General features: G+C 44.5%; 1 protein-coding gene across 3 annotated transcripts in view; it reads left to right on the forward strand.

Annotated features, from left to right (window-relative positions):
* Positions 1-24,937, forward strand: part of MSRB3 (methionine sulfoxide reductase B3) — a 162,628-nt gene that overhangs the window by 86,086 nt on the left and 51,605 nt on the right. For all 3 annotated transcript variants that reach the window (XM_059726061.1, XM_059726060.1, XM_019491307.2), the window contains exon 5: positions 490-518. In XM_059726061.1, the coding sequence (XP_059582044.1) occupies positions 490-518 (29 nt within the window). The remainder of the gene's footprint in view (positions 1-489; positions 519-24,937) is intronic.

Raw genomic sequence — 24,937 nt, forward strand, 5'->3', positions numbered from 1 at the left:
AGAGCAAGTAAATTAAAGACACAAACCTCATAGGGTGTTGTCCAACTAAATACTGATTGTTGGATACAATCCATGTGCTTCAAAAATAGATTGAAACCATTCATGAATATATAGAATCCTATTAATGACTTTTACAAAGCTAAAATGAATGAGCACAATATGTATTTCAGAGCCTCAATTATGTGTTGTAATTTATAGTTATATAACTCAATCCTGTTTTTATATTTAAACCCCATTTTCTCTTTCCCTTTTGTGGTTTTCTCTTAAATTTGACTTCCTCGTATCTGTACATTGTTAAAAAGATATATGAGTATTAAGTTTAAAAAACCCCATTTGGAATTAAAAATGTATTTGTACACATTAAATATTAATGTACCACCATATGCTTCCTTGTGAAATACTAGGAGTTTTTTTTTTATTCTGTTGCCTAATTTCCATGATATAATAGCAGTTTTTATAACATTATCTCTTTCTGGCTTTTTTTTTCAGGTCAGACACAAAGTTTGATTCCAATTCAGGTATGTTTAGATTTACAGTATTATGCTGAACATATTGTATTAAGGTTATTCTCAAAAGTGTAATTTATCTGTTTGAGTTCAATTTTAATTTTAAGCAGACTGAGACAAGCCAGTTTTGAAAAGGATCTGTTTTATCACCACTTGAAAATATTTGCACTGCTGAAGCCTTTGTTTTTGTTTCCTTCATTCATTGACATCTTTTTTTTACTTTTGCCCTAGAGATGATCAGGAAGTCACATCGTGCAGTAGATTTTTACTGATTCATATTAAAACAGTAAAAAAAATAAATCTAAAACAAGTGGAGAGGAGGTAGAGTTTAGGATTGATCATTACCTAAAAGAAGAATATTTTTCTTCCTGGTAGACAAAGACATTTCATGGGAATTTTAAAGTCTGTGCAAGCCTATATGTCAGGAAGCAGGTGATTTGTCATCAAATTTTCTTGACAGATGCATGTACACAATGTGTGCCAGACAAGGCAGCAGACTTTTGGAGATTTACCAAAAGGCGATATCTCTAAACTTGTCTTTTTAAAGAATTTTAATGTATTATGGGGGGAGGGAACTGAAGGTCAGTTTGACAAGTTAATGTGTATTTAACCAGAAAAAAAGCCCAGGACAGCAAACAGGAGAACTGTTTTCTCTAAATCAGAATGCCACTTGTTCAGCTGCCTAAATATGGTTGTTCATTGAACTGGTAAAAGCATATTTGTAAAAAGTAAATTAGAAAAAATAACTATGTTCCTTTACTTCTGGAGCATGCTGAAATGTGTATCATTTGAAACAGTCATTCAAAAACACACACCTTTCGTTAAGAAGAAAAAGATGTATTTTTTAATAGAAAAACTATTTGTAGCACAGCTTTGCAATTAGGTTAGTGTTGCACTGTGTGAAGTGGTTAATGTTCATTTTTGGAATTATGAAAATATTACAGGGTGTATGCACCGAGTCTAGGAAACAGGTGCCATAATCCGAAATTGAATAGTGAAGTGCTATATTTTTTTCTTTGTTTTATATTGAATTGTATCTTAAGAGAGCTACATAGGTGAGAAATGTATTGAAGGAAGCATTTGCAGAACCAGTTCTTAATTCATTTATGATTAAGTCATGCTCTTTCTATTGTAATTGTAATCTTTGCATTTGGGGTTATTAGTAGCAGTTATTAAGTGAATTAAATTCTAATTTTGGTACCCAGGCCTTGTGAAATGCAGGTATGAGGTAACAGGATCATTATAAACAGTTTCTGCTGTGACTTTTATAAGAAAACAAGAAAGTGGCTCGAAAGAAATTGCCAAATATTTCTTTTCCTTATTGCCTTATTGGAATTGAAATGGGTTTTTAAAAAAAACTTCTTTTCAGTGTATGCTAAGCTGTGCACAGGGACTCCTGTTTCTGTATGTCGTCATGTTTTTCTGGTGAAATCTTAACTCTTTCCTGACATCCAGTGTTTTTGATGCCTTTTTCCTTTGAGAGACTACATAGGGAGTCAAAGGAAAGGGTAGTATTCCACAGCATGTGGAGCCAAAGGAAAGGGTAGTATTCCACAGCATGTGGAATATTCATGAAATTTAATACTTGGCAGCCCTGGTAAAATACTATCCGCTGGTCCTCAAATGGGCTGATGTGTTTGGGTCTCAAACATTTAAACTTCCCTTGGTCTGGTTAGACTTTGCACTATTTAATTCTTTTCCAGTCTGGTACACTTCAAGCACACGTCTCTGTTGACTCTTCACATACATAGGCCCTGGTGCTCTGCCACCCTGGTTTCTAGGCAAGTATTTGATTCAGCTTCGGATTCAGCCAATTCAGAGGAAAAGTGATTCAATTAGTTGATTAGAATCACTGTCCTAATTTTGATTCGGATTTGGAGATTTGGCCATTGAATTGGGCTGAATCTCCTTTAAATAGAATAGACAGCAGCAGCAGTGTTGGCAGTGGGGGCGTGGCAGCAGCAAGTGGGGCCCCACTCCCTCCCTCCCCCTCCCCCCCCCATGGCTGCCCTGCCTGGCCCCAGCATCCTGGCACTTAAAAAAAAAAAAAAAGCAAAAAAAAAAAAGCCCTGCACTCACTGGATGCAGCGGGAGCAATCGAGGCCTCTGGGGGCTCATGGCAGAGCCCCCCTGTGTAGTCCGAGGCAGCAGGGATCAGCTCTCCCCCCATGGGGCATCTGTCAGATCGCATGGGTGCAGCACAACTCTGCAAGGTGCCACAGGGCTCTGCATGCTGTCTGGGAGCTGGGGCTGCTCAGGCTGAGTGCTGCCAGGTTCTGGGTGACTGCTGGAGCTGCCTCAGCTCTGGGACTGTGTGCAGCACCTTGCCAAGCTGCGCTGCACCTGCACAATGTGACAGCTGCCACGCGGGTGCCGGGGGGGGGGGTGATCCCTGCTGCCCCCTGCTGTGTGGAGGGGCTCTGCTACAAGCCTGCAGAGGCCCTGATTGTTGCTTTTTTTTTTTTTAAGTGCCAGGCAGGGCAGCCGTGTGGAGGGCTGGGGGAGTTGGTGGAGGTTGGGGCTGGGTGGGGGTCACTCAGGGGGGTTGGGGGAGGTGGTGGGGGATGACGCTGGGCGGGGGTCCCCCCCATGGTCCCCTCCCCCCTCCTTCACCTCCCCTACCCCTTACTTACTGGCACAGAGCCTGGGTCTATCTCCCTGAGGTGGCGAGCGGGGATGGCCCAAATCGATTCAGAGGCTTCCAATTTGATTTGGACCTTTGAACAGGTCTCCCAGTTCAATTCAGATTCGGAGATTAAGCCCCTGAATCAGGCTGAATCTCCTCCAAATCAAATTGGCTGCTGAAGTTTCACACAGCCCTACTGGTTTCCCAGGACAAGTGTTGATACCCCAGCTACTTAAGCATATCTTTTCCTCGAGCTCTAACTTTTTGGGCACTGGTTTACAGTTTACTTCCCCCAGAAACACACTGATACTTAAAGTACATAGGTTGCTTACAGATATTAAACAAACAAACAAAAAAAGCAGTGCTTTACTTTAAACTCGTCACTCTCCTGCATGGAGCCCAGCGCATGCCCAGAAGAGGCAGCGTGTTAGTTGTCTGTATAGATTGGGTGCTTTAGTGTGTCTTTTTTGGCATTTTTATTTAATAGCTCATTGACTCAGTTTTAGCTAAAAGCACCAAAAGATCCCCACTGAAGCACCCACTGTATACAGGCACTGTGGAGCCAGGTCAAAGTAACGTACTGCTGCTTCCTGTAAAACACATTTTGTTTGTGTGTTTGTGTGTTTTTAACATCTGCAAGCAGCCTTAACACACGGATCTTGCCAAAGGGACTATAAAACAAATATTCTTTCTTTAGGCAGCACAAAAGATAGATACAGATTTGAGGCAAAGCAATAAAATGCTTATATGCTCTTCCCTGCTCCTACTGAATCATTCTTTGGATTTAAGATGGAGTTTTCTAGGATGTCAGGGATCCTCCCCTTTCTTCTTGATTTCTGCTTCTGCTCTCTAAAACAGCTGGTAAGAGTATCCTTCTTTTCCAATTGCAGTCTCCATTGTCTCATGGCTTCTCCCCATAGACTTTTAGGAAGTCTATGACAGCCTTATTTTTATGAAAATTATAGCACTATTTTCTATATGGACATGATCTGCATTTCCAAATTCTTTCAGCTACTGGGAAGGTCTTTCTGATAAGTAATAACGGCTTACTGTTTCCAATGGATAACACACACAAAATTGTGCAAGTCTGTGGAGTCTCCATACTGGATACTAAAGAATAAGCAATATATAATGCTGAGGTCACAGTTGCAAATCTAGAAACATAAGTGTTAAGATGTCTAGGTTAAGACCCTAAAGTATCGCTCAACTCTACCACCGCTTTCTTTGCTTTCTCTCTAAACAATCTAACCCCACTGGATTGTCCTGGGAGCTGGACCAGCCGGGCCAGAAATCAGGGTTTGTTAAGCAAAACGGGATCGGTTGGGCAGGCATGTGGATGGAGAGGCAGGACTGCTTAATGGTTTCAAAGAGATTTTACTTACGCCCTTAGATGGTTCTGGCATAGGTGAATGAAGCTTGCTTGTTACAGAAAATGAGGCGAACGTAGAATACAAATAACTCAACAGGTAACAGGAACGACAATCGAACGGAGGAATGGACGAGTTCGCAACGCAACGAGCTAGCAATCGGGATAGGGTACGTCAGATGTTTTTCAGTGACGGGTTGACGCTGAAAGATGATCAGTCTCTCAACGAACCTCTAAAGGCGATCTCTCAGATCTCCAGGCAGCGAGCTCGGAGGTCGTCGCAGAGGTCTCCGCCTTGGGCGGAAACTGGGTAACCTTATATATGGCTAGCGGGCCAACAGCTAACCATCTTTACAGAATAATTTACATCCGGCCAATAATGTTGCAGATATTTACATAACAAGGCGGAACTTTTCCTTACTATTATAAAGACCTAGCATTAGGTGCTAACTTCTACAACCTTCCACCGAAGTACTCGGAAATATGACATAGGGTATGCCCATATCAGGTGGCCCAAACAAAAAAGGGGGGGGGGTAAAACAGCTCGCTCGGCCCATTGTGGCAGGAGCATTTAACTCTGTTGGGGGCTTATTTATGACATGCCCCCTTGCTCATGGCACAATGGCTACTCGTTCTAACTCAATGACTACTTCATTGCCAAACTCATCCTCATCAAGGGGTACAGGTAAACGGGTATATACAACATTGGATAACGACATGAGTTCGTCTTTCACAAACCAGATCAAGAAACAAAGAGTGATAACGCCAATACACAAAATTACAGTAACTATGAAAAGTTCAAGCATGAGTCCTTCGGTGGGTGTCATCGTAGCTTTACACTTCAGGTCTCGATATTACGGGGACGTTTCTCTTTCCACCCGGTGTAGTGGCCGTCACTTGCTTTCGAGTTGTTGATACCGGCTTCTGAAAGACAAAACCTGCAAATACACGGGTTTGGTTTAGATGGTGGTGTCGTCTATAAGCTAATCATTCTCGGGAAGTTCCGGTAACCTCGTGTATACAAAGGAAGATAACTTTGTTAAACGTTGTTGGATCAACTGTACAATACAACATCCCATGCAAACAATTATTGCTATGGCTATGAACGGTAACAATATAGTAATGAGTGGGGTCAACAAGTGTATGAGCCAAGAGGACGTATCCCATCCCACCCAATTAAAGAAATCAGCCAGCCATCCCTTTCCTAGTTGAGCAATCTTATTCGCATTCATAGCAATTTTTCTCATTGTGGCTACTTGTTGCTCCAAAGGCACGGAAACGTTTGGAATATTAATACAGCAATGGGTCGTAGACAAATTAAGGTACTGACATAGTCCTCCTTGTTGTATTAATATAGCATCGAGGGCTAACCTGTTTTGCATCATCATATGCGATGTAGCTTGTAATTGTTGGTTCACCAAAGAAAATCCTAGAGCAGTATCGTTAGCTAATCGCTCAACTTGCTCGGCTAATTGTGCTATTGCCACTCGTGCTTTCCCAATACCTATTCCTGCCCATCCGAAAGTACCCTAGAATCCCCATTGGAAGAATTTGCTTACACGCTCTGAGCCCGTGAGTGAACTCCAGACCAGGGTACGTCTTTTAGGGCGATGAAGCATAGTTGGGCTAATCAGGTAAGCAGTATCAGCGCTCAAAGGTGGACAGAGCATTACTGAAGTTAAGAAACATTGTACTTCCGAAAGTATCGCGGGCAGAGTCATAGATAAACGACCATCTGTACAGGCCCATAACATACCCATCAGGGCAGGGGTAGCTAATTGTTCACAGTTGCCTGAAAACGCTTGGGCTAGCCAAGCACGATTCGGGATCTGGAGGCTTTTATTATGACATGCGGAACTCAGTAGTGCCGCACGTAAAATAGGATAATAAAAAGAATACCAAACTCGACTACTGAGCACATTTACCTCTAAAGATGTGTCCCATACAACTTTAGATGGGGGTTGTATGAAAGGTGACGGGGTAACTAAGGGTTTCTTCTTTGGGTGAGGACAAGTAGTGCAAGGTGGGAGCGGAAGGTACCAGGGAGGACTAATAGACTGCAGGTCCCAGGTCAGTGAACTATCTGGCCTGGACCAATCTATACCTTGGGGGTTGATTCCCCATGGGATTCTGGCACACGCTATTGGTTCGGATACTGGTGTACTGGTTTGATCGCCGTCGTCTGTTAATGGGCTATAATTTACATGACAAAACTTCTTGGTTGTGTCGAAGTGGGCTAAAGAGAAATTTTGTGGCCAACCGTAACTGGTAGTCATCCAGGGATTACTCCTCGCTATATTAATAGAAGTACACGATTCTTTAGCTCTAACATTAAACCATTCGGTAACATTCAAAGGAATCAGGTAGGGAGTAAAGACAGGGTCATCAACTGAAAGAGGAGGACGTAAACAGGCGGTGAGACCATCTCTCTCGGATTGGTCACCTATGGCTTCAGCCCAACTTGACAACATTGCTAAAACAGTGTTATCAGTTGTAGGATCTTCTACATCAGATAAAGTAATTAAAATTGGGTCAGCTAATAAAAGTCCAAGTGCGAAAATGTTGTAAGGCATCGCTTTCTCTCTCTCTCTCTCTCTGTGTCGATGGTCGTCTCGTGCTCTGAATCTCAACATAGCAGCGTGACACACTGGCTCTTGTGTCTTCAGTGATGTTCTCCTTTTCTTCTCTATCTCAGGATCAGTTGTTGGTTCTTTTACTTAGGGACCTGTAGGAGACAAGACTTTTAACAGTATTAGTTACTTGGAACATTCGTCGGTAAAGCTCGCCGAGTCAGCCAATTATGGTGGGCTATGATAAGAGGACGATCAGGCTTTTTTTTTAACCAAACAGAATAGGTGTTCAGATACGGTTCAGATTGACGAACTGTCCCTTTATGAACCAGTGGATGCGATTGATGCGGGTGTGGTATGGTAACCCATACTAGTTCGTCCGGCTGAAACTTTGGTTCCCACGGCGAGGGTTTTCGGGATGTAGACTCGTCCCATAAAGGCTTTGACATATTTAGGGAAATTAGATCATGGTTATGCTTGGTCCAATTCTTATACGTCCCTCCGCCTCTGAGACGCAGTTGTTCCTTGTACAGACCAATATGCCTTTCTACGACACCATTCGACTGTGGGTGGTATGGTAGATGAAGATGCCATTTAATATCATGAAGTCTGGCGAATTTATCTATCGCGTTAGAATTAAACGGAGGTCCTCCATCAGATTGGATTTCTTGGGGTGTTTTCCACGTCGCAAAGGCAGTGGTTAACGCAGTGATGACAGCGACAGCATTACTTTTCCGCAAAGGAACAACTTGTAATTGCTGGGTTCCTAGATCGACTATGACTAGTCCCTTATTTGGTGGTTTCGCTCCTGGCAGTGGTCCTAATAAATCTACTTGCCACGTCTTCCCTGGAAAGAAGTGTTCTGGGTTTAATGCTCCGATTTTGTGACTTGTCGGGTGACATTTCTCTTTTGCACAGGCCTCGCAACTCTTAGCGACTTGCTTCCAGTCAGCTTGGGATGCATACTGACCAGAAGAACTAGATCCTTGGGTTTTAAGTTTCCATCTTTGATAACTGGTTTGAGGTCCGGGATGCCCCCAGTGTTCATGGAGCCATATTAAGAATGGATCAGCTTTGTGGGACAATCCTGGAATTGAGACCACCAGTACTACATCATGTCGTGAAGGGTCCTCTAGTAATTTATCAATGGTTTCATGTACTGGATTAGTATCAAGCCTATGTGAAAGCGTGTGTTTCACCAATGGCGGTGTTACGAATGTGGAGATTGCTCCCCAAATATCTTGCCACACTGATCGATTTTCTGTTTCTTTTGCTGTACCTGTCACGATCTTATAAATGTACAGGGAGTCGATCGCTATAACTGGAACGGGGAGCATGTTATCGTGATGATCAAGACAGTGTTGTACGGCTGCTTTAAATCCTAGGAGCTCACAAAGTTGAGGGGAACTCTCTTTTGGGATTGAATTAATTACTTCCGCGTGACAGCATGGCTTGCAGTAGTACCCATATCCTCCCCCTTCTTGAGAGGTGCCGTCTGATCCAATCCACGCAGGGTCTGTGGTTCCATATAAAGTAGGTGTGTGGTTTTCATCTAGATCCGGGCTGAGTGTCGCATCTTCATGCTTCCAACAGTGCCAATGATACTGATGATTGACGACTAGTGTGTTCCACGTTCTGGGTTCCCCTTGGAAGTGGGGGTTGATTCTTTCTGGGTCCATTGATGGTATTAAAGTGGCTAGAGGAGCTCGGAGGGTCCTGTGACCTGATGACAGTGATTCGGCTAGTTGGCCTGCAAGAAGAACCTTCGCTAGATGTCCGTAACGATTCTGTGTAGCTTGCAGGGTCTTATGCGCAGTGAAGATGATCTCGTCAAAACTATTATGCGCCGTGGCCCACACTTGGGTGTCAGTATATCCTAGGGTACTGACTAAAGGTTCGTCTAAATTAATAGCAACAAGTGAGGTAGTTCTAATAGTGTCCAAGAGACGTCGGAGATGGTCATCGTCTTTTTTCGTCCATGGCGTGGACTTTTGAGTCTTCTCTCGGATTTGACGCTGTAACTTTGCGACAGTAGGTAAGTGTAAAGGTGGAATGTACTGCCGATACCAGTTGAGATGACCCAGGAGTCGTTGAAGCGATCTTTTGTCCGTTGGAAGAGGTCGTGTTAAAGGTTCTAAGTCTGGACTTCTATGAGTGGTGCCGCGTCTAGTGGTGCCTTCGAAAGTGGTCCCCAAGAATGTAATATTCGTGGTGGGATGTAGGTGTGATTTATTTAAATTCAGGGTCCATCCGGCCTGTTGGAGGTGGTTGACGAGACGGGTAGCAATTTCTCAGATGACCTCAGTATTTCAACCCATGGTAGCGATATCATCAATGTAATTCCAAATTTTATATTGCTCATTCTGTAAGTCCCTATTCTTTGCTGCAAATGCTTCCAGGGTACGATTGATAGCACCAGTAGCTAGTGCTGGGGAATTCCGATATCCCTGTGGGCAAACAGTCCATTGATACATTATCCCTTCAACGCACATATTCAGGACTCCTTCAGGGTCGGTGAGTAGGATAGAGAAAAACATGTTTTTAAGATCTAACATTACTCCGACCCACGGGTGTGCTTGGTACTGCGCCATTTCTAGTATACATTGCGGTAAAGTTGATGGAGTGGGTTGTGCTAGTGGTTGGCATTGTTTATTAACTTCTCGGTAATCTACAACTAAACGGGCTTCATTAGATGTACCTGGTTTGGCTACTCCCCATCCTGGAGACAGGTAAGTACTCATTGTTACTCGCTTAATACAACCCTGTTCCTCGAGTCGTTGTAGAAGACTAGTAAGAGATCTTTTAAGGGCGTTCTTCGTCGGAATCGGACGGTATCGCCAGACGGAAGAATTGTGAAGTTCTGGTTTATGCCATTCCGCCTTAGATATGGTAATAGGAAGCGTTTGTAAAACTCGTTCCTTGAGATTTAGCTTTCTTAGTCCTGGAATACCTAAGATATTAATATTTCCTAATACTGCTTCTAGTACCATTCCACAAATTATAATTCTAACTTTGGAGGTCGTTGCCACGGCGTTGAGTCCTTGGACTTGGATGGTTTTCGATGTCAATGTGTGTGGGGTGGCTACGTTGACTTGTGATCTGGTGTCTAGAAGGAAGAACACTCGTTTCTGATTATTTGGATCTCTCGGATGCTGTACGATGAAGTCGGCGTAGGGTCGGGGGTCAGCTGAATCTGGGTAATGGGTGGGGCCGCCAGCGGAGTCGATGGCATCTAATCGTTTTTTGACTTCTCCCTAAATTGGAACCCCATCATTTCGGCAAGGTGGCATTGGCCTTCATCTCCAAGGGTGCGCAGTTGCTGTTTTGTAAGTTTGGTATGATAGAGCAAAAATCCAAACATTGCCCTTTCTTCAGGTGTTCTCACTGGCAATTGGTTTGATCCTCGTTGTATATTGGATTCTTGATACTTTGGCTTCAATGTCTCAATGGGATGTGATGAGCGTAAATCTTTCATCTCAGGGAAAATCTTCTCGCATTTATTCATCAGGGCCTGCAATCGCGGGAGATGGCTCAGGAAGCTTCCCACTGGTTGTCCCACAATTGGGTTTAGGAATAGTCTAAGCGTGATAGTTTCTATCCCTCCATATACTTCCACACAGGCGTCTATAGCTTCTAGGGTCGCTGGGACTGCTCCTGGGTCCCTCAAGTAACGATGAGCCCATTTTGCCTTATAACATTCTGGTTTCAATCCCAATTTATGTACTCTGGGATTCCATGATAAGTAAGATACTCCTATAATAGCTAGAAGAAGCTGTTCTGCACTTGTATTTGGTGGACGCCCTTCATGCCACACATGAGACTTGTGGGATACTTGTTCCACCACGAGTGCTAGAAGTGGTATGGGCCAAAGAGTGTTTTCCATAACTATGTTAAATCAGTGGCGTGCCCTCCACTCCAGGCAGCCTGTCTAGTTAGAGCACTTGCTTCATCTCTGTCTAATGCTTCTGACCCATATTGCACAACTAGCTGTCCTATCCACATGGCTAGTATCTTCAACTCTTGATATAGCTCCTGCATTTCTTGTCGGTTGCGTGTTCGATAGGTAACAGTAGTACCAGTATTACCTTGTGCATCTGTAATATGTTTCCTTAGAGCTATTGGGTAAGCTGTGGTTAAAGGCAGCTTCTCTTCTTTAGCTGGAAGTGCTGGATACAATTCTTCTCCCTCAGCTGGAAGCACTGGATACAATCTCTTCCTTTCAGCTGGGGTCGTTGGATACAGTTGCTCTCCCTCAGCTGGAAGCAATGGATACAATTTGTCTCCCTCGTAGGGAGGGGGCTGCTCTGATGACGTCGCCTCAGTGGGGGGTCCCATTGTTGGCATTACATCATGGGGTGGAGCTAGGGATGGTGATGTAGCTAACCACTCCCCATGGGCGGTTCCTATTTTTTTGCGCCCTTTTCCAGGGGGCGGGGCCATAGGTGGCGACATCACTGACCCTCCCCCATGAGGCTGTCCCTCATTTTCGCGGTCTTTTTTATTTTCACGGCCGCCATCTTGTAACGGCTGCTTGGAGCCTCTCGCAGCCTGCTCCATGGACTCCTTACCCACGGTGTGCAGCTGTGCTTCTAGGTTCGCATTCTCTTTCAGCAGACCCACCACATACTGAAACAACACATTTATCATCTGGCCTTTATTCCACTTTGGCCCAGACCATCTCGCCGTGTGGCGACCCTCAGTTTCCAGGCCTTCCCGGAGATGGCCTAGAAATTCTTGGCCACGTGATCCGGGTGCCAGGGCTGGACAATTGAATCGGTCCGGTGGGGTGGGTTCTCCTCCCTCCCTCAGATTTTTTATGCAATGGGCAAAATCTTGGGCAGGAGTCGGGCCTCCCTCCTCCTTTACCTTGGTCTCCGCTAAAGGCAGGGACGATGCCGTGTCCACAGGCCTAAAGCAGATCCGATCGTTGGCCATGACACAGCCGAACGCTGCAGGGGTCATGTTTACCTTCCATTCTTTGGTAATCGGCCCTTCTCCCCTGACTGAAAAATAACTGGCGAGGAGGTTCTCTCCTTCTCCTCCAGCCGCCCGATGGTAAGCGATGTGTGCCCATAACTCCTCCGCGTCGTCCACGCGGCGCCCCCCGGTGCGCCAGGGGCAGCACTTAATCAAATCCATCTCCACCACAACATTGCCTTGTGATCCCATCCTTGTCGCCATGTCCTGGGAGCCAGACCAGACGGGCCAGAAATTGGGGTTTGTTAAGCAAAACGGGATCGGTTGGGCAGGCATGTGGCTGGAGAGGCAGGACAGTTTAATGGTTTCAAAGAGATTTTACTTACGCCCTTAGATGGTTCTGGCGTAGGTGAATGAAGCTTGCTTGTTACAGAAAACGAGGCGAACGTAGAATACAAATAACTCAACAGGTAACAGGAACGACAATCGAATGGAGGAATGAATGAGTTTGCAACACAACGACCTAGCAATTGGGATAGGGTACGTCAGATATTTTTCAGTGACGGGGAGACGCTGAAAGATGATCAGTCTCTCAACGAACCTCTAAAGGTGATCTCTCAGATCTCCGGGCAGCGAGCTCGGAGGTCGTCGCAGAGGTCTCCGCCTTGGGCGGAAACTGGGTAACCTTATATATGGCTAGCGGGCCAATAGCTAACCATCTTTACAGAATAATTTACATCCGGCCAATGATGTTGCAGATATTTACATAACAAGGCGGAACTTTTCCTTACTATTATAAAGACCTAGCATTAGGTGCTAACTTCTACAACCTTCCACCGAAGTACTCGGAAATATGACATAGGGTATGCCCATATCAGGTGGCCCAAACAAAAAAGGGGGGGGAGGGTAAAACAGCTCGCTCGGCCCATTGTGGCAGGAGCATTTAACTCTGTTGGGGACTTATTTATGACATAGATTTGGCAAGACCAAAAGCCATTTGACCTATGTATTCCCAACCTCAAAAAAAAAAAATCTGTAGAGCCAAAACTGATTAAATGCCACTACATTTTCCATCTTTGAATAAACTGAAAAGTATTGGTTGTTTGTGGCTGACTCAGTAGTGATGGTGTAAACTAAGGATATTTTTTGCAGAGGGAAGTAGTGTAACATGGAGGAAAAATCACATTCTAGAGCGGCTTTGGTCATTCTGGTAGTTATGTTTGGAAAATTTCTTTCTTGTTTGATTGTCTCTCTAACTTGGATAGATCAGATGGTACTTGTCATCCTCACCCCTTGAGATATGTAAATTTAGTAAGTTGACAACTGATTTATTATGTTGTTGTTGGTTTTAGGTGAGGGGGGGAAGGGAGCAGGTAGTAAGAAAAAAATATTTGCCTACTATTGTTTTTACATCTTTTCTTTCTATCAGAATTCCCAGTGTTTGTTTGTTTGTTTGTTTCTGAGGGCACCACAGTCTCAAACTAGTTCATAAGGAACCATTTTTGCTTCTGTATCTTCTTATGTTTAGTCTCCACAGTCCTTCCTGCTCCATAGAGCAAAAATGAGAAAACTCTTGTATGAGATATTTTTATTTGAATCAAGCTGATTTGGTGCATGAGCTCCATTCTTTTTCTGTTTTGTCTTGGAATCACAAATGGAGTGTATTTTCTTTCCACCTCCAGCAGTTGGGCATTGGAGTGAGTTCTGATTTACCCTGTGTTCACTGTAGGTTTAGGTTGCCATTTTGAAATGGATAAGATTCTCATTGTTGTTTCTGTGTTCTTTATGAAAATGAAGATTTGCCTCTACTGGTAGTTAGAGCCACAGCAACTCTGGTTCACCCTTAGAAAAAACAGTTTTCCTAGTTGTGGTGAAACAAGACTAACCTCAAGTGAAGAAGGCATCTTGGCTAACTTTTTTCACTGTGCTGGAGGAAAGGGAAAAACAGTTGCTCAATTTTGGGGCTTCAAAAAGAGACTGAAAAAACAGTATTTTTCTCATAGGGTCATTATTTGTTGAAATATACCATAACTGAGTTGAGATACTGGTGTGTCCTTGTGGAAGACTTAGAATAGGAGATGTTGCCCTGCTGTGCTTCTGTTCGGAGACAGGTCATTTCAGTTCACGGATTGTAGGTGAGCCCTAAAAACTCTGAGGGGAAGAAGTCATTCATAAATACCTAATGGCTATACCAATTTTGACTCGAAGAACTTGTTCTCATGTTGTAATCTATATCTTCCCCTTGCAGTGTAAATGCATGGATGTCCATTCTTGACTTTTATAGCAATTTTTGAAGAAGAGTTTCTATATTTCATACTGTATAAATATAGCTATTGTGAAGCATAACATACAAGTCAATGTGGTTAAAATTATTCTTGTCCCTAAACTGGAGGTCCATTTCCATGTGACTATAGTGACTTCCATATGATTCTTTTTTACTTCAGAATGTTGCTCTGACTCATGTGTTCCTTCTGTCTTTCTTTACAATTGCATTCATACTAGAAAAGTGTCCACTTAGGGTTTGTGTATACAGGGAGATGTTCTGGAATAGCTGTTCTCCTTACGTGGGCACTCTGGCTAAGTATAGACAGTCAAAAAGCCCAAGGCTGAATCGATTCAGTCTTTGCAGGTTAGTTTAAGTTGCAGATATTAAACTGAGAAACACCTGGACAGACATTCATTTTTTATTCAAGAAATGCAGCCACATACCTACAGTAGCACAGGCCAGAAGCCAGGGGGCACTAGAGCATTGCTCTCTGGCACATAGCCAGTATGGGCTGTGTGTTTGCTTTGTCTTCCAGCTGCCCCCAAAGTCTCTTGGATTTGCAGTCCAGAATCACAGTAGCAGGACACTGTAGAGTTGCTCATCACTTCCTCTTCCTGTTTCGAGGTGCCTCTGGGATTTGTAGTTCACAGTCGCAGACAGCAGTAGGGGTTTTTAGCAGGGCAGGACAGCTCTGTACTCAGGCGAAGGGAAGTTTAACCCCACTCCCTGGCCCCTGGCACCAGCCGAGGTTTGCCTGGGGGGGAGCAAGTCCCTGCTTCCTTTCCCCCTGCCCAACCCTTCTGTGCTAGAGCAGATAGCCCAGGGCTGGAAAGCATGCTGGGGAACTGTGATTTAACTTGAACCAAGAAAGCGTCTGGGACAGAAGTTTCATAAACCAGTTTGACCCAAATCAGTTAAGTCTGATACTGTATTCAACCAGGTTTATCTTAAACCAGTTTCAGCCATTTTGAAACAGGTGTATGTACACTGAATTTCTGTTACAGGTTTAAACCAGTTTCTGATGACTTATATGATGACTTTTTGATGGTTTATATGTAAACTCTGTCCTTAGTCTCTGTTTCTGGATAAGTGTGCCTTCTTCTGGTTCATCTCATTCTGCACAAAAAGTGGATTAAGCTAAACTGAAATAAAACACCTTTATTTTGGAATAAGAGTGGAATAACTTCATGTCTGGCCAAAGTAGGTATTGTCATTTAAAGTCATACTTCTATCCAAATAACCCTGTAAGCCCTTTTTGGATAATGCCTGTCTGTACTGGAAAAGTAGGAGGAATAGAAACTATTCTTGAAGCATAACATTCTGTTTTATGGATGGAGAATAAGAGTCTCCTTCTGCTTTTTTCCCCTAATAAGTGCAAATATACAGAAGTGTTTTTTTAAGGAACTATTTTCTTTTGAAGCAAACATAGGGTCTGGATTATAGCTTTAAAATGTCCAATAGGTCTAATGTAAATTCAAACCCTGGAAATGTTGTCTAACACTGAAATATTAGGCAGATCTTGTCAAAGGAAGATTAATTTGAACTTGAACATTTACCTTTAAAAGTAGGCCTATATCGATGATCAGTGTTTATCATATAAATAGCTAAAACAGCTGTACAGTACACATTCTTTACTGTCATATGTAAAATTTTGTCTGAGACTTAATTTTCTCTGTGCTAACCTTTTTGTCTATGACTGATAAAATTTTTGCTTTGACCATACAGTTAGTTCCATGCTATAGATGTTTTCATAATACAGTATGTTTTTGCTTTATTTTTGTGTCATAATATCATCAATGTAAATATATTGAGAATTAGATATAACATATTTTGCATTATAATATTATTCATAAGAAAGAGTAGCATAGTTATTTTCCTATCATTTTTCTCAAAATTGCATTGATCAGAGAAACCCATTAAAAACAGAACTGAAAAGATGTCTGTAGCATTTTGTAATGCATCACCTAGCTTTTTTTATTCAGTTGTTATAACGATGGTAGTATCTAGAGGTCTTATTTTGTATGGTTAGAGATGAAGGTGGCCTACTGAAGGGCAAGCTTCAAAGGTTTCATATTCCATAATGTTACAAAGCAATGTCTAATTAATGTTATGTTGACTAAGTATATGTAACAAAGGAGGGTTTTTAAATTAAGAGACGTGTCAATGTAAATGATGCAAACATTTATTGGCCCAGCTGCATGGTTGAAATAGACTTAGCTTTCAGGTATCACAGTACCTTTTTCAAAGTCTCTAGGAGAGAAGCAGACACAGCAGAGCTGAGTAGCAAATGGAACAAAAGCATGCATAAATAGTTAGTGACAGGTCCTCTCCCAGGCGATTTGCAAAGTGTCTAGTGTGTTATAATTCAGCAAGTGCTGCAGTAACCCCAGGAATTTCATGAGCCTTCATCATCAGAGAGCACAGAGAAGTGAACAGAAGTCAGCAAACAGGAGTGCCTATTGAGTTTGCCTCAGAAGGGAGCCAGGGAGCAGGAGACTGTGCCAGGGGTGAACAGCTACTTGGGCCTGAGGCCACATAAGGAGTTTGATGAGCTGTTGTGGGCTGGATCAGAACCCCCCTGCCCCTCCCTCTCCCCTGCAACTCACCAAAACTCCCTATGGGGTTTTGGGCAGGCAGGGAGCAGTGTTCAAGAGTGAGGACATGCATGATCAACTGCCTGTATGCCCTGTCCTCTGGAAGGTGTGTGTATGGAGGTGGGGGGGGGGGCAGGGGTGGACAGGGACTGCCTGGGCACTAGGTCCTGGGAGCCTGCCCAAAGTGAGGGGAGGGAGGGGGAGGTGAAAGGCACATGCAGCAGAGTTGCTTGGTCCATGGCTGCCCCCACAGTGCTCTGCATGGGACCAAGACCTGCCTGCAGGAGCCTGTGCTGTACTCACTGGCCGAACCCCAGCCCCCCTCCCTCTCTTTTTTAAAATTCTTACAACATAGGCATGCTTCAGGGAACAAAGGAGGCACAAATAGTTTGTGTCAGCTTTTGTGATCTGTATGGGATGTGCCATGCTCATGTTCCTCCCAGAGGGTCTGGGTCACTTCATGTACACCAAGTGTAAGCTGGTGTCCACCCTGGAAAAGAAGATTCATAGATTGGAAGCATGGATATCCATGTTGTGTTGCATCTGGGACAAGGAGGATTACTTGAACAACAGTTACAAGAGGCTGGTACTGGAGGGGCCAAAGGGCAATGATGAGAAGTGGCAGCATGCGACTACTCAAAGAATATGGACCCCCCGGAATTGAAGAGGAGCAGATTGAAATCAGTAACCACTTTTATGTACTCTGTGGTGGAGCTGCTGAGGAAGAGGAAAGGACATCAGGCATGAGGCAGAGGAGGCAGCAGCCTCGAGAGCAGGAAGTGCAAGGCCCCAAGGACAGGGGCTCTAGGACCACTGCACCTAAAAGGAAAAGAAGAGTGGTTGGTGATACCTTTCTTGCAGGGGACAGAGGCGCCAATTTGTCATCTAAATTTGGGGGCCCAGGAGGTATGTTGCCTGCCTGGAGCCCAAAGTTAGGTTGTCACAGAGAATCTGCCCAACCTTACCCATCCTTCAGACAAGTACCTCTTCCTGCTTATCCATGTAGGCACCAGCGATGTTGCTAGGAATGACATTGACCAGATCAGAGGTGACTATGAGGCTCTTGGCAGGAGGGTTAAGGAGCTTGGAGCATGAGTGGTGTTCTCATTGATGATTCCTGTGGAAGGCAGGGGTTCAGGCCGAGACCATCATATCCTGAAAGTGAACATATGGCTGAAGTAGTGATGTCAGCTGAAAGCTTCTTCAGTGATGGGTGGGTGTTCTTGGGAGGAGGGCTGCTATCAAGAGATGGGATTCATCTGATGAGAACTGGGAAGAGCATCTTTGGGCAGTGTCTGGTCAACCTAGCAAGGGGGGTTTTAAACTAGGTTGCACAGGAGAGGGCGATCAAAACCCTCCAGCAACAGAGCATGTAGTCCAGAGGGAAAAGGACTCAAACGAGCAACTCAAGTCTGTGAAATAGCCAGAGAGCTGCAGGACTGCAACAAGTGGCACCAAAAGGAAGCGAAGAGGCCAAAATGCATCTAATGCATATATACAAATACGAGAAGTATTGGGAATAAACCAGATGAAATGGAAGCTGCAGCCTGTGAAAAGAACTATGATCTCATTGGCATCACTGAGATCTGATGGGACAGCTCTTATGAATGGAATATGAACATCGAGGGTTACGCTGTGTTCCGGAAGAACAGGATTGAGAGAAAAGGTAGTGGTGTTGCCTTGTATGTCAAAAATATATACCCTTTTTCTCTGGTTCAGGAAGAAGAAGATGACAAAGTTGAACGCATTTGGATGAAAATGAAAGGTGGAAGATGCAGCACAGATATAATGGTGGGGACTTATTATAGGCTACCTAATCAGGAAGAGGAGGTGGTGACAGACCTATCCAAAAGGTATGGGATGGTACTGATGGGACACTTCAGTTTTCTGGATGTCTGCTGGAAGAACAATGCAGCCAAACAATGTCAAGCCAGTTCCTAACTTGTGTGGAGGACAGTTTTCTCTTCCAGGAAGTGGAGGATACAACTAGAGCAGGATTGGGCAATTACTTTGGGTGGAGAGCCATGCACACACACACACACACACTCTCACTCTCACTCTCACTCTCACTCTCACTCTCACTCTCACTCTCACTCTCTCTCTCTCTCTCTCAGTCTCTGCTGGAACAGTGAGCTGATGTGGAAATGGTGGGGCAGGGCTGGGCTTCTGTGTCCAGCTGCTGGCTTCCCCTGGGTCCTACTGCCCCTCTCTCCTCTAATCTTTGACAGTCAGCCAGGAGCAGACAAATATTTATTTTCTAAAAATTTTAGGGGCCCTGCGGGCTGGCTAGAATAGTCAATTTGGCTTGTGGATCATATTTTGCCCACCCCTGAACTAGAGGATCATCTATCTTGGATCTTGTCCTGACCAATAGGGAAAAATTGGTGGAGGATGTGAAGGTGAAGGGTAACTTCGGGAGGAAGACATCAGAATATGCTATAATTCCAGATCATGAGACAGGGAAAGCATGAGGTCAGCAAAATTAAGATGCTAGTTTTCAAAAAGGCAGATTTCATCCACCTCAAGGAGCTAAGAAGCATGGTGTCATAGGATAAAGGCACCCAGGAGGACTAGGAACTTCTCAGGGGCACAGTACTGGAAGTCCAACAAGAAACTGTCTTGATATGATAGAAGCACAAAAAGAACAGCAAGAGGCCAATGTGGCTGCACAAGGAGCTTCTAAAATGCTTCAAATGTAAAAGGAAAGCTTTCAGGTAGTGGTAGAATGGTCAGGTCACCAATGACACATACCAGGAAATAGCAAGACAAAATCAGGAAGGCAAAGATGAAGAACAAGCTGCACCTGGCAAAGAAGGTTAAGGATAACAAGAGGAGGTTCTATAAATAATGTTGGCCAGAAAAGAAGAACCAAGGAAGCTGTGGATCCTCTGTTAACAATCCAGAGAGAACTAACTGAAGGTACAAAGAAGGCAGAGCTACTCAATATCTACTTTGCCTCAGTCTTCACAAAGTTAAGCTGCCAGACACCTAGTAGGGATTATCTGGATAAAAAAGGTGTAAAATGAGGGAGGAGATAACAAGAGACAATCAGAGAACTTTTGTTGGGTCTGAATGAACTCAAGTCAGCAGAGGCAGAAGAGCTTCCTCCCAGGGTCCTGAAGGAACTGGCAGAGGAGATCTCATTACTCTTGACTTCATGAAAATCATTGCCATGGGAGATGGGCCAGGTACCAGAAGAGTGGAAAAGGGCCATCTTGATGCCCCTCTTTAAAAAAGGCAAGAAGGAGGACTTGGAGAACTATAGACTAGTTAGTTTCACCTTAATACCTGGGAAGTTACTGGAGCATATCCTAAGGAAAGCCATTTTCAAGCATCCAGAGAAGGAAAGACTGATCACAAGCAGCCAACATGAATTTATGGTAAACAAATATCAAACAAAACTGATCTCCTTCTTTGACAAAGTAACTACTCATAAACAAATATGAGAAGTATGGGGAATAAACAAGATGAGGTGGAAGCTGCAGCCTGTGAAAAGAACTGGGGTGAAGGGAATGCCCCACTCCCTCTTCACCTGCCCTGAGCAATGGACCAGGGCCACAGGCTGGATCTAGCCTGATGAGAGACCTTTCGTTCCTTTTTTGTGTCCTTGTGACAAGGTATTTAGCAGAATTCTCAGATTTGGTGTCATAGAGAATGTATCTGGACTTCAGAAGGGCTTTTGACAAGGCCCCACACAATCTTCTCAAACAAATTGGAGAAATGTGGGTTGGATAAAACTACTACTAGTATTACTAGGTAGATAGATAACTGGCTCTAGCCACAAGCAAAGCATGATTATTAATGGGTGCCTGTCAGAATGGCAGGTTTCGAGTAGTGTCCCACAGGGCTCTGGGCCTGGGCGCAGTGCTGGTGGAGTTTGTTTATATTTCTGGTGACTCCCACAAAGAGTTGATTGGAGGACTTTTGGGAGGAAGCTTGTGCAAATAAACTGTTAGCAATAGTTTCCTCTATTCACCAATAGATGGTGGTAGGAAGCTCCTTCCAAAATGGGGCTTCTGTTCCTGACTCCTGAGGGAACAGTTTCTGAAGCTGCTCTTAGTTACTCTTCTTGCTGTAAACCAACAGATGGTAGTAGCAAGATCCCTACTTTCGGGTCACAGAGCTTACTCTCAGGGATGGAGCTTTAAAAGGGAATTTCTTACAAAACTCGGAGTAGATGGTATCTCAGTGCTTTGGGATCCTATCTATAATTAGGGGTGCACTGATAAAGATTTTTTGGGCTGATACCGATGACCAATTATTGACCAGCCATATCAGCTGATACTGATCTGATTGCCGATATGCAGCCTGGCAGCTTGGAGAGCAGCATCTGGCTGCTAAGTCTATGGGGGAGGGAAGGGGGTGGGGGATGCAGATCGAGGCCCCCACAGTGAGGGAGGAAGTAGGGCAGGGGCAGGGATAGGCACTGCTCTGCCAGGGTGGGGCATGGGATGGAGCTGGCAGGCTGTCTGGGAGACACGGGGTGGGGGGGGCGGCTTTCGCTGCTGTGTGCACCCTGGGGGAAGCATGTTCCCCGTGGATCTATGTACAGGGCGAGGGCAGGCTGCCGTTGCATGCTCGTGCTCAGGGGCTGTGCCAGGCTCTTCCTGGTGACTGTGCTTGGGCCGGGGTGGAGTGGGCGGTGGCAGTGGCACTGGGACAGGGGCTATGGGTGTGGGCTACAAACAACATCGTAGTCCCCCCTCATAGCCCTTCTCCCAGTGCTGTCACTACCTGCCCCACCCCGCTCAGCCCAAGCGCAGCTGCTGGAAAGAGTCCGGCACAGCCCCCAAGCATGAGCACGCAGGGGCAGCATGCCCTCACCCTGCACACAGATCCAGGGGTCACATGCCCCCAAGCCTCACCAAGGGAGCACACAGTAGTGGGAGCTTCCCCCTTCTCCCTGCTCCCCAAATGAGCCATTGGCTTTGTCCCCTGCCCCGCCTTGCCCTGCTCTGGCTGGGCAGTGCTTGTCCCTGTCCCATTCCAACTCCCTTCCTCACTGTGGGGGCCTCGATCTACCCCCATACCCCTTCCCTGATACAGACTTATTGGCTGGATGTTTCTCTCCAAGTTGCTGGGCTGCACTCCTGGCCACGTACATGCTGCGGCTACATGCATGCAAGCAACATTTATCGGCGACATTATCGGCCACATCAGCCAAAAAAAATCTGCTTGCTGATAATGTCAATTTTCCTTTTATTGGTGCTGCTATGATATGAACCAGTGTATTGGTGCACTTCTATCTATAATAGCAAATAATAATGCACAGGAAATGGTTAAAAAGGGGGGAATAAAATCCCAGGTAGTGCTTGCAGTCCAGTAGAGTAATGTCCATTTTCTTCTCAGAGCAGAGTGTGGATGTGAGCACATTGTTAAATGAGGCACAAATGTTGTTCCTCTGTAACAGACACTTGCTGCACCTGAGCGCACAAATATCGCTAAGAATTCAGAATGGGTTGCATTTAATTTTGTCCCATTTCCTGACTACATGTGATGCACTTTCTCCCCGAAGTGGAAGTGCTTCTCTTTGGGAGAAGAGCATTTCCAAACACTATTCTTACTCCTGCCCCCCTCCTTGATTTAAAAAAAAATCTTTCAGATTTATTTTTGATAGAGCTGCAGAATCTCTGTATCTCTGTATGTGTGTTGTCCCTTTTGGCAGCTATTTAGAAGAACAATCCCATTGCAATCAGCAGCCATGACAACTACCAATGTAATTAATGCTTGTCCCCAACAAGTAATTAGCTTTTTCCTGTACGCCTGGAAGTATGTTGTCTTGGTGTCATCAGTGACTGATACCTTTTTCCTTCATGCATCTGATTTTGCTAAAATATGTTTGTAGCCCCCTCTTCAGTACAGCAGTGCAGTAGGGAGTCTCTCTCTGAATTCACATATGCATTTCATGTGGGCAGTACTGCCTTGCTTCAACCCTGTTTAAAATCTTTACCCCTTCCTTTATCTCCTCTCCTATTTACTGTCAAAATTCCCTAATCTGTGGCCCCTATAATATAGTAACCTGTGACGCCACTGATTCATCACAGGTGTTGGAGAACAGTTGAAGACAATTATTAGATTGGGATGGTCATGTGTTTTCATCCCATAAATTTGTTTTGGCTACACTTCCAGATGTTCAGCAAGAGATTTTCAGACTCTTCGTATCAGCACTTATTTCCCTTAGCCTGCCATCAGTCCCGCTGCATGAAAGTTATCAGCAAAGCTATAAAAAATACTGTGAACTTTTTTCTGTATCTGTAAGAAATGAAAGCCAAAGGCAGCTTTATAAGTGGGTATCTTTTACAGCCACCCTTACTAAGAAAACTTGAAAATGGAAACTTAACTAGATCTAACTTTAAAGGCTCTTGAGACAGCAGGATGCTATAATAACTTGCCCAGATATCTGTTGGATAACAAATCTAAATACCAAATATTCAATTAGAACCCTGAATTATGCACACATCTAAATACCAAATATTCAGTTTCTGGAGCTCTTAACCTCTGGATTGTTTGCACATTAACACCTGAAACTAGTTTTAAGCATTCTTTAGGCAGCTTAAAGTTATGTCACTCCAGCCTAGGTTTATCTCCCATGTTATTCAGCTCATGCTATACTAACTCTAGACTAGACTAAATATGTTAGTGTAAACACCCCACCTGCTGCCCCCTTCTTGCTGGCCCAGATCAAGCTCACTACCCCCCTGCCCCTTGCCCCTCCTTCCTTGCTTACTTGTGGCTGCTCTGTCCTCCCTTGCTTGCGTCTGCTCACTACCCTGCCCCTCCTCCCTTGCTTACTTTTAGCTGTCTGTCCTGGGGGAGCATGCACAGAAGGGTTAACCTGCTTGCCTGACCACTACTACCACTGCTGCTGTTCTCTGGGCCACGCTCAACCAGAAGAAAAGCAGCAGGCAGTGGTGGTGGGGGTCGAGGAGGCAGGTTGACCCTTCACTGCCTTCTCCTCTGAGACAACAGTGCAGGCGGCCACAAATAAGCACAGAGAGGAACCCCGAGGGGCAGGGGAAACTGTGGGGGGCAGTGGGGAAGCCAGCAATGGGGGTGGGGGGTGCGCAAGAATTCTTACTTCTTAGTCCTTCAAGCCCCTGCTAGCCTGAATGTGTGATTGTTCCAAACTCGAGCTAACACTAAAACTAATCAACATCAGAGTCAAGTTCAAAGTCTTACACAGCAAGCCATATGAGGAAAGGCTGAGGGATCTGGAACTCTTCAGCCTGAAGAAAAGAAGGCTGAGAGGGGACTTGGTAGCAGCTTACTGCTACACTAAGGGAGTATATCAAGGGCTCAGTGAGCAACTGTTCACCAGGGCACCTGAGGGGAAAACTAGGAGTAATGGCCACCAACTCCTAGAAGACCAATTCAGCTCAACATTAGGAAAAACTTCTGCACAGTCAGGGTGTTCAGACTGTGGAATAAGCTCCCTCCAGAGGTGGTACAATCACCTACCCTGGAAATCTTCAAGAGGAGACTAGACAGTCACCTTGCTGGGGTCACCTGACCCCCAGTTATCTTTTCTGCTTGGTGCAGGGGGCTGGACCTGATGATCCTCCAAGGTCCCTTCTGGCCTTACAATGTATGAATCTGAGCAGCTCACTGTGTGACATATAAGAAGGCCCTTAGAAAGGCAGCTGTCATCAATGTATTTGTTAACAAAGGGATCTAGCTTCAGGAACATACGGGAAGTAAAGATGTTTAGTGTTAATTATCATAATTGAATTTAATTTAATTTAGTGTAGTGATGACCAGGTTCAATGAATATAGACATACATGAATGAGAAGAACTAAATACTGAACTTTAATTGTGGGGCAGTAGGCAACTTCTGCAGAGCCCTTTGTCTCTGTGTCTCACTCAGTAATAGCACCTCTCTAACTGAGGGACCATTTCCCAATTAACCACTCTTCTAAATTATGGAATGTCTCATTATAACTTTCATCACTACATCTTCCTTCTAAACAGTAACTGCAGAAATCAGTTAACATCCATCTGAAGAAGAGAGTTTACTAGCACTTTCCTTTTCACTCACTTTCCTATTTCCCTTTTCCTGCAGGTCTTTTAAAAAGTCTCTGTGAGTCACAAAAT

The sequence above is a fragment of the Alligator mississippiensis genome, chromosome 4 (genome assembly GCF_030867095.1).
Source record: "Alligator mississippiensis isolate rAllMis1 chromosome 4, rAllMis1, whole genome shotgun sequence".
In the NCBI taxonomy this organism is placed as follows: domain Eukaryota; kingdom Metazoa; phylum Chordata; order Crocodylia; family Alligatoridae; genus Alligator; species Alligator mississippiensis.